The following is a 16276-nucleotide window of genomic DNA, read 5'->3' on the forward strand; positions in this document are numbered from 1 at the left end:
CATTGAAACACAGAGTAATGGTTAATGGAGCTATTCTAAGGAATTTTATCATTTGCTCTACAGTCTGAAACTGTTCTATAATAGTATAAACTATGTCCAATATTTTGCTTATCTTAAGTGTTTTGGCACAATTTAGGCCCCAAATTCATGAAGGTTAAACAAGCTATGCACTAGAAGGTAGTAAGTCTCCAAAAACATTTGAATAATTTTATAGTCCATTTTAGAAACACAGACAAAGCAATCTGAGTTAATTAAAAATCCTAGATTGTTAGCCTTAGATCTGAATTCCTCTTATTTACAACATGCTTATCATACCAACCCAGGCGTACTTGCAAATACAAAAAAATTTAATCTAGCAGTAAATAAAAGTTACATTATAAGAACTTCACTCCCTTTTATTTTCCTCCACCTGCAAAAAGACGACCATTTGAACTCATTCCACCTCCTAAGAAAAAGCCAGTATAAACAGATGTGCATGGAAGGAGAACTTACTCTGACTCTATTGTATTCCAGTGGGAAGCAAGTTCCAGAGTACATGAACATTTTGGAGCAGCTTGGCAAAAGCTCCCCCTTCCCCTCCCACAAGTCAGCAACATAACTTTGAGATAAGTTTCTAAACAATTAGTGACATGGTTGGATCTAAATATGTTTAGTGTTCACACCACAACATGGTTTATATTCGATTAATGGAAGTTGCTGCTAACTGCATGATGCTCCTACCAATGTCCAACTGTTTTCCTGCAGCCAGGTCATAGCATTTATTTCATTACATTAGACAAGTTGCTTAACAGAGCTTGTATAACTGACTGGCTAGCTCTCCATCCTCCGAGCTTTCAACATACTGTTGATGGTGTTGCTTGGCCTCTGTGCACACAATCCATACTTTCCCATAAAGCATGGATGCAAACTTGGTTGGGTAGTTAAGTAGCTGTGGACATGGAAACGAGGTCAATGTAGGGCAGTCTTGTGAAACATTACGGCACAGATACAATTCAGCCATAATGAGCATGCCACAGCCTCATTACAAAAAGAACTGTAACACTACTGTAGTCCATAGCCTAATCTGGGGGGTGATGAACTCAATCCTCCCAGTTTCCAAATTTTCTTTCGAGTAGCACTACAGTTCAGAAAATTACTTCCACCATTATTCATTACTCCGCTGCAGACTTTGATTGCCTCTTACTGATTTTTGGAAAGGGCAAGGCTGCTAAACCCACCAAAGCAACTTTATATGTGTGGTTCTCTTCTGAAATGCTACACACACTTTTTTTTTTTTTTTACCCTTTATTTCATTGGCTATAGGGAGCAACCCCATTGATGGTAGCTCCTTAACTGTTTGCACACTTTCCCTGATTTCTTTAGCACGTATTATATAAGTTGGAGTCTTATACTTCGGATTTTGGACATCATAGCCTGCAACTAAAAGGACTCGGAATCAAAACTTCCTATTCCAATAAAAATCCAGACCTTTCCTTTTCTGAGTTTCCATAGAAAAATGTTTGGTTATTTTAAAATAAGAAGGTCCATGCATCAGATATGTCCTTTGCCACTGAGATATGGCAATGTACTACACTGACCCTTGGACTAACCTATGCAATAGCTAAGGAAGGTGAGAGAAACCTTAGATTTTGAAATATCAAAAGTCTTTAAAGTAACAGTACAATAATACTAAGAGATGAAGCTGGACACCATTCTGCAGGGTATATTTGTTGGAGAGCGCTGTGGAAGAAAGAAGAGACACGAACATGCAGGTGAGTATTTGTTAATAGAGAAGCCTTAGCAGAGAGGTGAGCAACATAAGAAACAAGAAGAGAGGAGGTAAAAAGGGGCAAAACAAGGGACACTTTTGCTATCTGGTTTCCTGTACGCTAGGCTGGCAGTTTTGAAGAAGTCCCTCTGCCTGAACTTTGCGTGATACTGGCGTGACAGGCTTTAAAAGCAGAAGAATGATCATGCCAACACCCCACCAGATCTTTAGATTTTTCCCATTTTCCAGCTGATCATTGTCAGCATCCTGGCAGCCTCTCATCAGGAACAGGGCCTCCATGCACTCTGCTTTGTGCAAGTACCCACTCGTATTACCTCCACTCTGTTTCTGTGGTCCTTTTGGTCCAAAGGCAGGTTGTTGTTTTTTCAAGAATGATCCACCAAGGATTTGCCCCATCTTAACCAACATCAACACTAAATAGGGTGTGTCTCAATTGGAAGGCTGAGAATCATCACATAATCAGGAGATAAATATGAACATGCCTCAGATAGATAAAACTTCTAAGACAAGTAAGTAAGTATATGAAAGAACCTACAGTGAAAGACCACAGGAACCACAATACCGGATCAGGGCAGTGGTCCACCTGTTCAAGTATCTTATCTCTGACAGCGTCCAATACCAGTTGATTCTGAGGAAAGAACAAGGAACCTCACAGTAGCCAGTTAGAAAATAAAGTATGACTGTGAAATCTTGCCTCTAGCTTCCTTATCTGGGAAAAGCTCCCAACAGCATCCAACTTCCTGCCAGCTACAAACAGAATAATTAATTTAGTTCCCTTCTCCTTCACTGTGTGGCACTGACCTTTAACCCAAGGTCACCTTTTTCCTTATTGGTAGGGTTTCAAGATCAAGTCCAAAAGTAGCATTTAGGGACATTCCCTTAGAACAGGCCATGCCAGAAATTCATTCTGTCCCCTGCCTTAAATACAAATCCTGAAGGGGTCCCATCTAACAAGTTAGTGAGTACAAAACTCACCAGTAAAAGTCATTTAGCAAGTGACTGCATTTGCATAAAGTCTAAGCCATCAGGTTTTATGTGGGAGTTTGAGAAGATGGGAAGCAAAATCTCTTCACCCCCCACACCCAAACACAGAGACAGAATGCAGGTCTGTAGTCTCTCCATCCCATCAGCACAGTGCAGTGAGGGCCCCAATTCTGTTTAAACCCTCTATGCAAGACTGGTGCAGAAATTAGCTCTATGGTACAAAAGGAGTACAGGAGCCCCACTCTGGGCAGCCCCAGCAGAGGGCTTAAATGGCATGGAACCTTGCACTGGTCCTCTTCATCATGTGAGTTTCACCTGCAGTGAGTACATAATAACTTGGACACTGAAAACAATTATAAATCAAAGGCCAGACCCTTGTCCCTCATAGCTCCTGCTTTGCAATGCTCCAGCAACACAAAACAGAGGAATTACAAGACCCCTCAGAGCCAGCTTAGCTAGCCCTCACGTGCTTGGAGAACGTCTAGGGCATGGTCTCAGCATCGTTGCACGTCAGCAATCCCTGGCACGTAGAACAGCCCCTTAAAGGCTGTTAGCAGGCAACACAATTTAGAGAAACAATGAGACTGTTCTAAGTTACACTGGGAGCTAAAAATGACCCCACAGGCTGTGAGGAAAAATCATTCCATAACGCCACTTTTGCTCATGCTCCACTCAACCATAGACAAGAATGCAACTCAGATACCGACAGCTGTTTGCAACCTCTAACAACATAGATCAATTTGCAGCCAAGAAAGGTCACAATACGATAGAGCACTGAGGAAGAGGAGAGGAATCCACTGATAATCCAAAGAGAAAGAAGACTGGTTCTCAAAGGCAGCTGCCCTAATAACTTTTTTTTAAATACTACATGCTAACACAAACAACTGCCATCAGTAAGGTAGGCTATACTGAAATGAGTTTCTTCCCCTCATAAAAGAGTGACATTATGTCTTGTGGTTCCAGTCTACTTCATCTACATTTGTGAGTTTCTCTCACCTTTGGACATTATATTATGCACTTCCAAAACGGAATTAAAAACCAACCAAGTATGTGAATCACTATGTGGTGAAGGCCAAACTGAATTTTTAATTAAGGCGTAGGGCACAAAGTTATGCTTATATACTACTCTCAAATCATAAAACAATACCCACTTATGCCAAATGAAGTTTACCAAAAGATACAGGCCCTTAGTTACTAAAACTAACCATTACATTTAGCATCACTAAATCTCAATGGAAAAAGTGGTGCAGGGCACCTTCAGATATGCCTTTCAATTCTTTCCATCCTCTTCTCCTCTGTTTTTCATCTCTTCTGCCTGAATTTGTGCATCTGTCTCTTTTGTCATTATGCTGTAACTCTTGAATTTTTATCCCTGTTTGTTAGCAAAGAAGTGAACTTGAAAAATTCAATCCACGAGTTTCCCAGTAACTAGTACAAATTAGAAAGTTTTGCCTGTAATTTCCTGTTTTCCTCGAGCACTTTACAAGCATGGTCAATGAAGTGAGACATTTCAGTATATTAATTTCCAATCCAGCCAAAAGGAACCAGGAACTCAACTATGATTATCAAGATAAGCACTATTTATGTGCAGTCTGTAGACATGTAACTTTCTCTTTGAAAACTCCCATAACTGCTACATTTTTTATCTCTAGGTTATATTTTTAATTCCTTATCACAGGGGTGGGCAAATTTTTTGGCCCAAAGGCCACATCGGGGAATAGAAATTGTATGGCGGGCCATGAATGTTCAAAAAATTGGGGTTGGGGTGCAGGCTCTGGGGTGGGGCTGAGGATGAGGCGTTTGGGGTTTAGGAGGGTGCTCTGGGCTGGGACCGAGGGGTTCAGAGGGCGGGAGGGGGATCAGGGCTTGGGTAGGGGTGCGGGAAGGGGTGCAGGTTCCAGCTGGGGGTGCAGGCTCGGGGGTGGGGCTGGGGATGAGGCGTTTGGGATGTAGGAGGGTGCTCTGGGCTGGGACCGAGGGGTTTGGAGAGCAGGAGGGGGATCAGGGCTGGGGTAGGGGCATGGGGAGAGGCTCAGAAGTGCAGGCTCCGTGCAGCGCTTACCTCAAGCATGGTGTGGCCCCAGACCCAGTCCAGAGCGGGGCTGAGCCGTGTGGTGCAGCTCACTGGCCGGCTTAAAACTTGGCCTGCTAAACCCAGGGTTGTGAGTTCAATCCTTGAGGGGGCCATTTAGGGATCAGGGGCTAAAATTGGGGATTGGTCCTGCTTTGAGCAAGGGGTTGGACTAGATGATCTCCTGAGGTCCCTTCCAACCCTGATAGTCTATGATTCTATGAAAACAGCTTGCAGGCCGTAGTTTGCCCACCCCCGCCTTATCACATGTAAAATATAGACTATTATGAACTATAATAATTACTGATATGGGAGAAAAAAGACAAGACATTTCAAACTTTTTACCAAATACCTACAAGTAAAACACCCAACTCTTATTCCTTCCAAACAGCGCTGTATAGGAGACCTAACATGTCTTTCTATGAAAGACCAAAAAAAAGTTCCTGATGACAAGTTTTGGGGGCTTTTTAAGCAAAAAATTGTTTTCATTTAGCTTTACTAAACACTAAATTGGAGTATAAAGACAGGCTGGCATTTTGTATAATATGCAAATAATATGTTAAAAGAAAAAGGGACTGAGCACAGGTTCAATCTTGTTCACATATTTTATATAAAACTATACTGCATATTAACTACTCATTTCCTTTTCATTTGCAGCCTTCATCATTTAACAGGAGTCATGGCCACATCCTCAACCAAGGCCATCTGCTCAGCAATAGTAAAAGAACTGCCCCATCTTGGGATCTTGTTGAACTCATCTCTGCTCCCAATGATGACACAGATTCTTTTATCTGCAGCTGTCCAAGAAACTTCAGTAGAATCCCTATTTACAAACTAATTGAAGACTTCATAAAATTTAACATCTCAGAATTAAAGCAGGCACAGTTTATAAGCTGCAGTAAGACACACTGCATTGGTTTCTTCTTGTCCTCCATACCACCACCAAGTTATTTCCAATGCATCAAAGGCAACAGAATATAGAGAGATGTTGACTTGTTTTTAATCAACACCACTTTCCTTATATGCTTTTTTTTTTCCTGTGAGGAAAAATGCTCTGCATAACTGGTGGTTCGTAAGATTGCTGTTCATAAAAATTGAGATTCTACTGTATACGCTTTCCTCTCAGATGTGGACAACAAAACACAACTGCTGGCCTTTGAGGATGTGATAGATTTATGAGAATATGTTACTTCCAGTATTAGCTGTCAATTCACTTATTGCAATTCCAGAAGCTGATTACCAATTATAATAACCTAGATGGTTTAGGACCTCAAAGATTTCCTCTCTCACATACCTTGCTGTGAAAATGAAGGCTCTAACTCAGAAGCTGTTCTGTGTACGTGGATCCCTGTGTGACACCCCGGCATGCCCTTATTCACCCCTGTTATATAATTAGGATATGTTTTACACAAAGTACGCCTTGTGAGGTATCACTCTAAAAGTCTTAATCTGAGAGACATTAATATCTCGTTGGATTGTATATGCTATCATAGTATCTGAAGTTATGATACTAAGTTTAGCTAGGTTATGTGTTACTGAAACATGTTTTGAGGTTGAAAACACCCACAAGCAGCCGTTCAGGTACAACAGTAAAAAGGCCAAACAATGTTAATGGCTAATTGAGGAAATGCTCACAAGCACAAGGATTACCCCAGGAACTGCATACAATAGAAACCTCTCAGAGATAGCACTACACACTGGGAATGTTTGACCTAGGTCAGAGCAAAAGAGCTTTCCAGTAAGTGATGGTACCACACTCTCCCTACAACAATACACCTGGAAACACCTGAGGAACAAAGACTGAACTGGGGGAAGTGATGGTCCCAGGCTGAAGGGATTTCTAGCCTGTGTATGTAAACCTGGGAAACATTAGCTATTCTTGTGCATGAAAGCATCCAAACAATTTGTAATAGCTCAAACAAGCACTATTATTTTCAGTTAGGGAACTGACAAAAGGGAAAAAATGTTTCTTCCTCAAACAGCCCCCTCCCAAAGCTACAGCAAAATGACACACTTCAGGGAAGAGAACACGCATAAGACATTTCAGACCAAAGAGAACTTTTCCATAAAGTTTTTTAAGAAACTCAAAAAAGGGGCTTGAAATGAAAGTTAGCACTACAGCTGTACAACAACATAAAGAACCCCACTATGAGAAGGAGGGTAAGGCCAAACAACAACTCAGTTCACAGCAGTGAAAGTTTTCTTTGAGCAGGTATGAAATATAGTGATTGAAGTCTGCCTTCTTGCTGCCTGAGGAAAGAGCAGGACATATAGTTCCGGGATCTACTACCACAGAGAGACTCAAAGTAGAAAAGTGAAAAGAGAAATGGTGTTTCCCTTCTGACCACATATAAAGTGGTGCAATTTACCCTCCATTCAGGATCATCCAGGAAGGCTTCCAGAACTGATGTAACAGTAGGAGGCCCTTTCAACTGAAATACATACCCCCATTTAATTTCTGCTCCTAGTGCTAACCCTAGTGAACACAGTAAGCACATATCTCTGAAAAAAATGAAAGATCCAGAGAAAAACTTATTTTTAGGGAGCAGCTCTCCACAGGGTTTTTATTCATGGCACAAAAATCACATCTGTGTGTCACAGCGCAGGATGCTGCAGGACATCGCTGATGAAATAGGGGAAAAGAGCAGCAACCTGTACTAACATGACACTAGATAACAAAAAGTGGTCTGAACTGAGTGGTCACCTCCCCAATCTGCTGCACCCCTGAACCCATCAACCACAACTCCATCTACCCCCAACACTTTCCCACATCTCCTACTCCCCCCACCACCCCAACACCATTTCTCCCACATGGCTCCCATCTCATCCCCTCTTCCCTCCAGCTACCCCCAACTCCGTGTTCCCCCCACCAGGGCCCCCATCTCATCCCCCCTTCCCTCCAGCTACCCCTAATACCGTGTCCCCCTCCACCAGGGCCCCCATCTCATCCCCCTCCCCCTAGTTGCCCCTGGCACCATTCCCCCCACCACCACCCCACCTGCTCCGATGCCTTCCCCTCTCATGCCCTCAGCTATCCCTGACACCCTTCCCCGACCAGGGACCCCATCTCATCTCCCCACTACTCCACCAGCTCCAATGCCTTCTCCCATCTCCTTCCCCCACCACCCCGACACCATTTCTCCCACGAGGTCCCCCACCACCATCCCAGCTACCTCCAGCACCATGCCTCCCCCCACCAGGGCCCCCCATCTCATCCCCCTTCCCTCCAGCTACCCCCAACACCGTGCCCCCCAACAGGGCCCCCATCTCTTCCCTGCTCCCACCAGGTACCCCCAACACCATGCCGCCCCCACCAGAGCGCTCATCTCATCCACCCTTCCCTCCAGCTACCCCAACACAGTGTCGTCCCCCTCAGAGCCCCCATTTCATCCCCCCTTCCCTGCAGCTACCCCCAACACAGTATTCCCCCACCAGAGCCCCCATCTCTTCCCTGCTCCCACCAGGTACCCCCAACACCATGTTCCCCCACACCACCAGGGCGCTCATCTCACCCCCCTTCCCTCCAGCTACCCCAACACAGTGTCGTCCCCCTCAGGGCCCCCATCTCATCCCCCCTTCCCTCCAGCTACCCCCAACACCGTGTTCCCCCCCACTAGGACCCCATCTCATCCCCCCTTCCCTCCAGCTACCCCCAACACCGTGTTCCCCCCCACTAGGGCCCCCATCTCATCCCCCCTTCCCTCCAGCTACCCCCAACACCGTGTCGTCGTCCCCCCAGGGCTCCCATCTCATCCCCCTCACCCCACCACTCGAGCTATCCCAGACACTTCCCCTCCAGCAATGCCCCCATCGGCCCCCAACAACATGCGCCTCCCCAGTATCCCCCGGCCGGCTCCCCCCTGGCAGCCCCGCCAGGCGCCGCGTACCTGCGCCGAGGAGAGCGGGCCCCGGGGGCGCAGCGGGGGCCTGGCTGACCGGGATGAAGGGCACCGCGAAATTGAACTCGGTCGCCGAGGAGGAGAAGAGCAGGTTGGTGCCGCTAGCAGAACCAGGCCCAGGCGGCTTCGTGGCGGCCATCGCTGCGGCTCTTCCACGTCTCCCCCCCGGACAGCCGGAGCAGCCAGCGCGGCCCTTTCCGCCCGCAGCGCTGCCCGGCTCCAAGATGGCGGCGTTGGGACCCACCCGCACCTCACGCCGCAGCGTTGGGGCGGGGCCGGCCGGGCCGCCGCCATTGCCGCCGCGGGAGGCAGCTTGGGCCGGAAGTTCGGGACCCATCTCCGGGAGCGGGCGAGCGCGTGGCTACGGCGGGGCGCAGGGCCCCATCTCCGCGAGCGGCAGGGCCTGGGGAGTCCCGCTGGGCGCCCGCCCCGGCCCGGCCCGCGCGATGCCGTGTGTGGCCGACTGGCTGAACAGCCCCCTCAGCATCGTGCAGGGCATCTTCGGTGAGAGCGGGGCGGCCGGGCGCGGCGCCGCGGCTGGCGGGAGAAGACACAGCGGGGCAGGGCCCGGGGGGCGGCGGGGGACGCCGAATAATGGGGCGCCTGGGGGGCGGCTGCGGGGAGGGGAAGCGGTGGGCGAGCGGCGGGGCGGGCCGGGGCGGGCGGGCGGGCGGGGGGGGGGGGCCCCTGAGGGGTGCCAGGGTCGCGCCGGGGAGCGGCAGCGGCGGCGGGTGGCGAGGCGCAGGGAAGGGGGCGCCTCTGCCCGCTTGGCGGGGCTCGGGGCGGGTCGGCGGCGTGCGGGAGGAGCGGAGTAGCCCAGCCCGGGAGGACGGGAGCCAAGCCGGCTGCGGCGGTGGGTGTTTCTGGTGCAAGACCGAGCCTGGAAGCGATCACAACACTGGGGTGCAGAATCGTGCTGGGGACTGTTTTGTGCCTTAAAATAACCAGAAAATAGAGACACTGGGCAAGGGGCATGTTGGGGAAGGGGTGTTGAAAGTGCCGGGCTAGAAATGTCGTGGGGGAGAGTTGCTGTCTGTAACTAGCAGAGCTGTCGGGCAGCCGAGACAGATGTTCAAAAAGTCTCCTGACACAGCAACATTATTTTCTTACCAAAGACTTTAAATATTACTTTCAGTGAAGGAGTCTCCTTCCTAATGAGGGACCTGACAGGGCAAGGCAGGCACGTTCACTTGTGCCCAAGATGTGAATGCACCATTACTTACTATAGCCTGTTCCTTTTGCATTAATAATCTCACTGTGCTGCAATCCTCCTCTCACAAAAAAGTCTCACACTTCCTCTGAAAAGATGCATTTGGAATGCAGTTTCTTCATGTTTACATGTCTTGAAGGAAACCTTTATAATGTTGAAAAAAGTATTGCAAGAGTAAGACGGTTCATGGGTGGTGATAGGAAGCGATGGTTGAAGTTGTTGAATCAGTCTGTTGTAATACTCTCCAAATTCTACTGTGGGCTCATCTAGAGGGAAAGGAGGAGGGATGATTTTACCATACAGGAAAATAGAGCTATGCAATATAAAACTTTGCTGAAGAAGCAACTCAGGAAATCATTGGTACACGCTCTGAATATCTCCTGGTGTCCAAAGTGAGGAGTGAGGGCAGCTAGTAGTAAAAAGAAATAATGAAGGCAGCTGAGGTGGACTAGAAAGGATCTAATTTCAAGGACTTCCTGATGAGGTGCATGTACATCATGTATAATTTGGGACCCTGTCTACATTGGACTCCAATTTAAGAAGCTATGCCTTTAATTCTGTCCCGGCTAAGAAGGTATACGTAACAGTTGAGTGAGCTAGTGTGGACCGAGCCAATGCATGCTAGGTGTTTCTAAAACATGTTCTTGTCTAGAATTGTAAACATCGGTCTAATAAGCTCTAGCACCAGCCAATCAGTGTTAGAAACTGCATTTTGAAAAATGATACTTAAAGCTCTGTTTGATGCCCAGCACTACATAGACTGTAAAATGAGGCAAAATCCATATGAGTTTATATCGCCCTGCTGGTACTGGGTATACAGTTCTCAACTACCAGTACCACTACTTAAGGACATGCCAATGGAGCTCTTTATTTTAACCAGAACATAATTCCTGATTTCTTAATGACTGGTATAGGAGCTCATGCAGAAATAAACACTTCGCAAAAGTAAAATCATGCATGCACAGTAAGAGGGAATGGTAAAAGATAATCCCTCATCTCTTCCCAATAGTTTCTAGTGTATTTGAAATCCATGGTGTCTGAGCTTTTCCCCACCTACAGTGTCCGTATTTTCCTTATCCCTCTGTTAAGGTTATAACAGCAAGATGAGAGGAGGCAAATGACATCAAGGTTGTTATAATATACATTTGTGTAGGGATAAAGTCCCCTTAAAAATCAGTTCACATCAGCAGATTCAAAATGAGTGTCAGATTGCTCAGTGCTGTCAGAGTGCTGAGTAGAAGTCCAATGTACTGTACTCTTGCTATTCTTAATGCAGTTTGTTTTCTAGCTCAAAATGGTCCAAGTCCTGACTGGGAGAAGAAAGTAACCGAATACTTTACAGAGAAGCTAAAAGAAAATAATGCAACTAATTGGGTAAAATTGATTGAATTGTTTAGAGTTTTTTTCCATCCTTCCAACTCCTGCCTTTTGTTCCTCTATTATAGTGACTTACTGTTTTTTGGTAAATGTGTCCTTTAGAAATGCATTTGTGGAACTTGCTCATACTTATCTGAAAGGGACACTGTTGAGATTGTAGACCCAATTTTGGTTTATATTAAAGTTATTTAAATGTGAAAAACCTGTACACAAAGCAAAATATGTAAGGGTCTGATTCAAAGTGTGTTGAAGTCAATGGGAGTAACTTCAGTGCACTTTGAATCAGAACCTAAACTGCTGAATGCCACCTAAATGTGCTCCATTAGGTGGCACTAGTTAACAAATGCTGTCTTCTGTTGTATTTGTATAGGCATTAAAATCTGCCCTGACTACTTGTAAATTGGAGATACATTTTGTACTCCAAATGTTTGGAGTGGTTTCCTGCAACATAGCATCTGGTCAGGATCTGTTACTGCAATACTTGACACTTCAACTGATTTGGAGAACCAGCTGTTATGACCGCTGCCTTTCAGTTTGGTTAGGTACAAAAATAATTCACACCTCCCACTAACTGCACCCTCTTGTGTCGTCCAAATTCCTATGCTGTGTTTGGAAATCTGATTACTACAGTCTCCTAATCTGCAAATGTAAGGTGCAATGCAACTTGATTCCTCAAAGTATGGGCCTACTCGGAAAGGTGACTAAAATTGACACTGACTTCTATATTTATTGGCCCTCTGGAACTTTCAGGTCAAATCTGCCACTTTAATGGTAGAAAAGCTACTTTTCCCAGCTTGGAATCTGAAAATAGTTAGTTGTCTTGTGCATCAAAAGATTTTGCAATTGGAAGTTAATGAACAATTTTGTTGATAATATACAAGATGGAATAGAATTCTGTCTCTCTCTTTCTCTACGTTGGTCCAGTAGAGTTAGTAGTAGTAAAAGGATTAAAAGTAGTAAAACCTTATTTGTTTATTTTAAAGCAAGCAGATCTGATTCAAAATAAACACAAGTTTTGATGTTTAGTAAAAAGTTTCCAGTTGTACTTGGTAACTTTTCTGATAACCATATTTTAATGTGGATATTTTCCTGCAATCTGGCAATCCAACTAAGACCTGATTTTTCAAAATCAAATAGACTTCTGGTATAGCTTGTGCTGCTGTCATTCAAGTCACGTGCAGTTTGGTTTTCCTGGACAACCTATGTTCTTTTTGCAATTGTAACGTCATCCCATACGGAAAAGCCTCCCTTACCTTAAAGGAACCCTGTGTTTTGGCTGCCTTTTCTTGGCCATTTGGAATTGTGGATGTTTTGATAATCAGAAGAGTTGTATGCAGTATCTTACTTGTTTTTGCAATGACATGGCCTTATTCCTTTCATGTTTCCCATTACTCAGAGTTGTGCTTTTCCCCTATGAAAATGAATAAAAATAAAGATTTTTGTAAAAACCTTCTGCATGATAGGTGCATCCTGCAGTGTGTGAAACTTTACACTTGTGTTGCTAAGCAAAAAGGCAGCCAGGCCTGATGAAATGGAAAAAAGTCACTGTCTCATGGCATGGAGTGGCCCTGGAGTGTTTCTACATCAGCTTACCTCTTTTTAGGGCTCCTCGGTAATTTTACTAAGGCTTTCTTGCAGCCAATAACCTCTTACTAGGCTAGCTTCTTATCACAAACAAGTCCAAAATCAAGTCCTCAAAGTCTAAAAGTTATAAGTCAGTATATTGAAAGTTCATATATTAAAGTTTATGTATTCATCCTTTCCCATACTTCATCAATCCACTCCCAGGTCTCTCTACCTGGAGTCTTCCCTGCTTTGGCAAGCCACTCCCAGCCCTACCTACCTGGAGACTTTTCTCCCTTGGTGTCTCAGGGTCTCCTGCAGAATTCTTCTGTTCTCTGCATCCCTCAGCCTCTGCTTCAGTCTGTCTCTCCTCCTGGTCTCTTGCTACTGAGGCTGCTCCCTTGTCTATCCCACAGACCTGTTTGGGTCACATGACCTTCATTTTCCCAACCTTGGAAGGAGAGTTAGCTGTGTCACAGCTGGGGCTGAGATCCATCTCCTTCTAAAGGGCCAGCCTCCCTGTGACAGTGACTTTTACAATTTTAATTTTCTTATTGAATAAAATTCATAAAGTATGATGCTTTATTCCCAGTCTCTCTCTCTGCCCCACAGTGATTTACCTCTGTCTGCTTCCCTGGGCACCTGAACCATAGTGCTGGGGAGGGTCGCCTGACTGCCCTTGTGGCTTCCCTATCAGAAAGTCATTTTTCTGCAGGGAAGCAAAGAAATCTGTGAGGGACATAAATCCCGCTCATGGGCAGTGGCACAGAATTCCCTCAGGAGTAATAGTGTCAAGTGTGTCAAAAAGGGACATCAGCTGAAAGTGAAATCTGGTTCAAGAGAAACTGTCAACTTGAATTTTTTTTAATTCAACAATTTAAAAAACAGTTTTCTGATAAAATGCCCTTTAAACTGCATGTCACTAAAATTCTGTAAAGTATTTGTAGAGTGTTTTTCTTATGCCCCTCTTAAAGGTCCAAGAGCAACACTACTAAAAATAGGCCCACCTCCAATCCTTCCTTCCTTCCTTCTTGTTCAGCTTCACTTACATCAAAGCCTTGGAAAGAGCAAAGTTGAAACAGCAGCAGGATATAAGTGCAACTGACCCTCACCAAATCTGTGAAACTAATTATACACAAAGCTGTCAAATGGCCAAAGTAAATGAACTGGAACAACATACAGAAATACACTTTTCCTAATCTTTTAATTACAGTAATCCCAACTGTTCCCTGTAACAACAGTAGGTACAAAAATTAGAGATGGAAATGTGCTTTACACAGTTGGGTTAGGACAGATGAGCAAAAAATTAAGTCTCCTAACTGACTACCTGGTGAGCAGACCAGGGTGATTAATTTTGCTCACAATAATGAAGTGATTGAGGTGAATAATAAGGGGTGCTGGATGATCTAAGGATAGTAACTAAAATATGGGATGGTATCTCTGTATTATCCCACTTCCTTCATGGTGCTTGAGTATTTTATAGATCATGTTTAAAATAAGATCTAATATTAATTTGATGTTTGTTCATACTTTTTAAAGGTACCATCATTGAATGACGTCCCCCTACATTACCTGAAGCCCAACAGTTTAGTGAAATTCCGCTGCATGGTTCAAGATATGTTTGATCCTGAATTTTACATGGGAGTTTATGAAACAATTGACCCAAATACTAAAACACGTGTAAGTAAAATACTGATGAATTGTTAGGGTAAATGTTTGGGGTGAACTAACTTTTCTTCATTCATGTCTTTACCCTTCTCTGTCCACTGAACTGAACCTCTTGAGTATTCCAAGGCTGCATAACATTAGTTCAGTTTCAACAGACTCAAGTGGCATTAGGGACGCAACAGTTTACTATATTTTTGATTGTGATCTGCCACAAGTAGATATAGTTGTGGAAATTATAACAAGTGTGTTGTGGGATCTGTGGGAATTGAAATGAATCCCTTCTCTGTTTGAATTCTACAGACAGTAAAAGTTTACACAGTTATGTTTTTGGAAGGACTTTAGCCTAATGACTTAGTTTCTTTTATCAATAGTAATTCATGTGAGTCAAGATTCTGAAAGGAACAGAATTATCATATTGCTTTTTTTGGCAGGTTTTGCATTTTGGTAAATACAGAGATGTATCTGAATGTGGGGTAAGTAGTGCAATGCTGTACAATGTAAGAATTTAGCACTTAATTTACTATATTAAATTTGAGCTTTTCATTCTCTCTTCTCCTCCTCCTCCTCCTCCTCCTCCTTACAGTGACCTCCAAGAAAATATGCAATGAGCCTTAAAATTAATTAAAATAAATCAGTTGATTTCCCTTTCCTTGTCAACAAGGTATCATCTCTGCCACTTTCACTGTGTTATTTTTAGAGAGTAATATGGACAAAATTTGTACCTACCTCTTTGTCCTTCCCTTCTCTACTTCCATTTTTCTGTCTTTAAAATTGTGGAAACCAGGAATGTTGTAAAGATTGCTTATCTGGAAAATGCAGTTAATATGAAAAGTATTGTATAAGTGCAGTATTAATCATTTTTTCAACCCTTCAGCTCAGTTCCTGGAAATATACAGCTCTTGGGATTCAAAGTGAATTCCAGGTTTGGGGAGCATTCCTTGTGGCTCACAGGTCTTGAGCCATCTCCAGGCCGCTTAAAATTAGTTTTGTGTACAGAAGTTTAGTTGTGGCCAAGAATTGAATTTTGGCCAGTAATCCCGTCAAGAAGTTAGACCACTGGCAAAGCATGTTCCCTAAAGGAATATAGTCTTCGAACGTTGAAAATGAAGTCAGTTAAGGTTTTTTTTTAAATAGAATAACTTCATTAGTCCTAGAATTGCAATCTCTGTTACAAAGCATTGAAAAAAATTGAGGCTTCCATTCTACTTTACAAAATGTATCTGAATTTTTGGTTATAAGCAGGTTCTGCAGACTTAAGACACTCTTACTGTTGAGGCACATAAGTGTGGTAGAGATACTCCTGGGGGAATTCTACATCACTGCGCATGAGCAGAATTTATCCCCTGCAGATTTCTTTGCTTTCCTGAAGAAAAATGACTTTCTTTCTGTGAAGCAAAGGGAAGCCACAAGAGTAGTCATGTGACCCTCCCCAGCAGTATGTTTCAGGTGCCCAGGGCAGCCAACAGAGAGGGGCAAGGGGGTGAGACTTGGGAACACCCGGCTAGTAGCTCCTTCCCTCCGCCGGGCTCAGCTGCTAGTTGTGGCTAGGCTGGGGAAGATCGGACTTCCTCTTCCCCTGCACGACATCCAGGGCCGCATCAGACCAACCCCCAGATTTCTCCCCCAGTTGCAGGTATCTCTGCAAACTTCCCCCGCCCTGCTTCCTGCTCCCCCATTCGCCCAACCGCTGTGCATCCAGACCCTGTCATACCCAGTCCCTCCCACTGAGCCTCACC

At 44.6% G+C, this 16276-nt stretch overlaps 2 protein-coding genes across 8 annotated transcripts in view; one reads left to right on the forward strand and one right to left on the reverse strand.

Moving 5' to 3' along the window:
* Positions 1–9074, reverse strand: part of SEC23IP (SEC23 interacting protein) — a 39289-nt gene extending 30215 nt beyond the window's left edge. For all 4 annotated transcript variants that reach the window (XR_012160062.1, XM_073354209.1, XM_073354210.1 and 1 more), the window contains exon 1: positions 8711–9074. Coding sequence is in view for 3 of the 4 variants with exons in the window: in XM_073354209.1 (XP_073210310.1) it covers positions 8711–9059 (349 nt within the window). In the remaining variant the exon portion in view is untranslated. The remainder of the gene's footprint in view (positions 1–8710) is intronic.
* Positions 8977–16276, forward strand: part of MCMBP (minichromosome maintenance complex binding protein) — a 33151-nt gene continuing 25851 nt past the window's right edge. For 2 of the 4 annotated variants that reach the window (XM_073354214.1, XM_073354215.1), the window contains exons 1-4: positions 8977–9226; positions 11209–11306; positions 14412–14552; positions 14972–15013. In XM_073354214.1, coding sequence (XP_073210315.1) covers positions 9169–9226; positions 11209–11306; positions 14412–14552; positions 14972–15013 — 339 coding nt within the window. In that variant the 5' untranslated portion in view covers positions 8977–9168. The remainder of the gene's footprint in view (positions 9227–11208; positions 11307–14411; positions 14553–14971; positions 15014–16276) is intronic. The other 2 variants (XM_073354211.1, XM_073354213.1) reach the window with 2 other exon arrangements.

Source organism: Lepidochelys kempii, chromosome 7 (assembly GCF_965140265.1).
Source record: "Lepidochelys kempii isolate rLepKem1 chromosome 7, rLepKem1.hap2, whole genome shotgun sequence".
Taxonomy (NCBI): Eukaryota; Metazoa; Chordata; order Testudines; family Cheloniidae; genus Lepidochelys; species Lepidochelys kempii.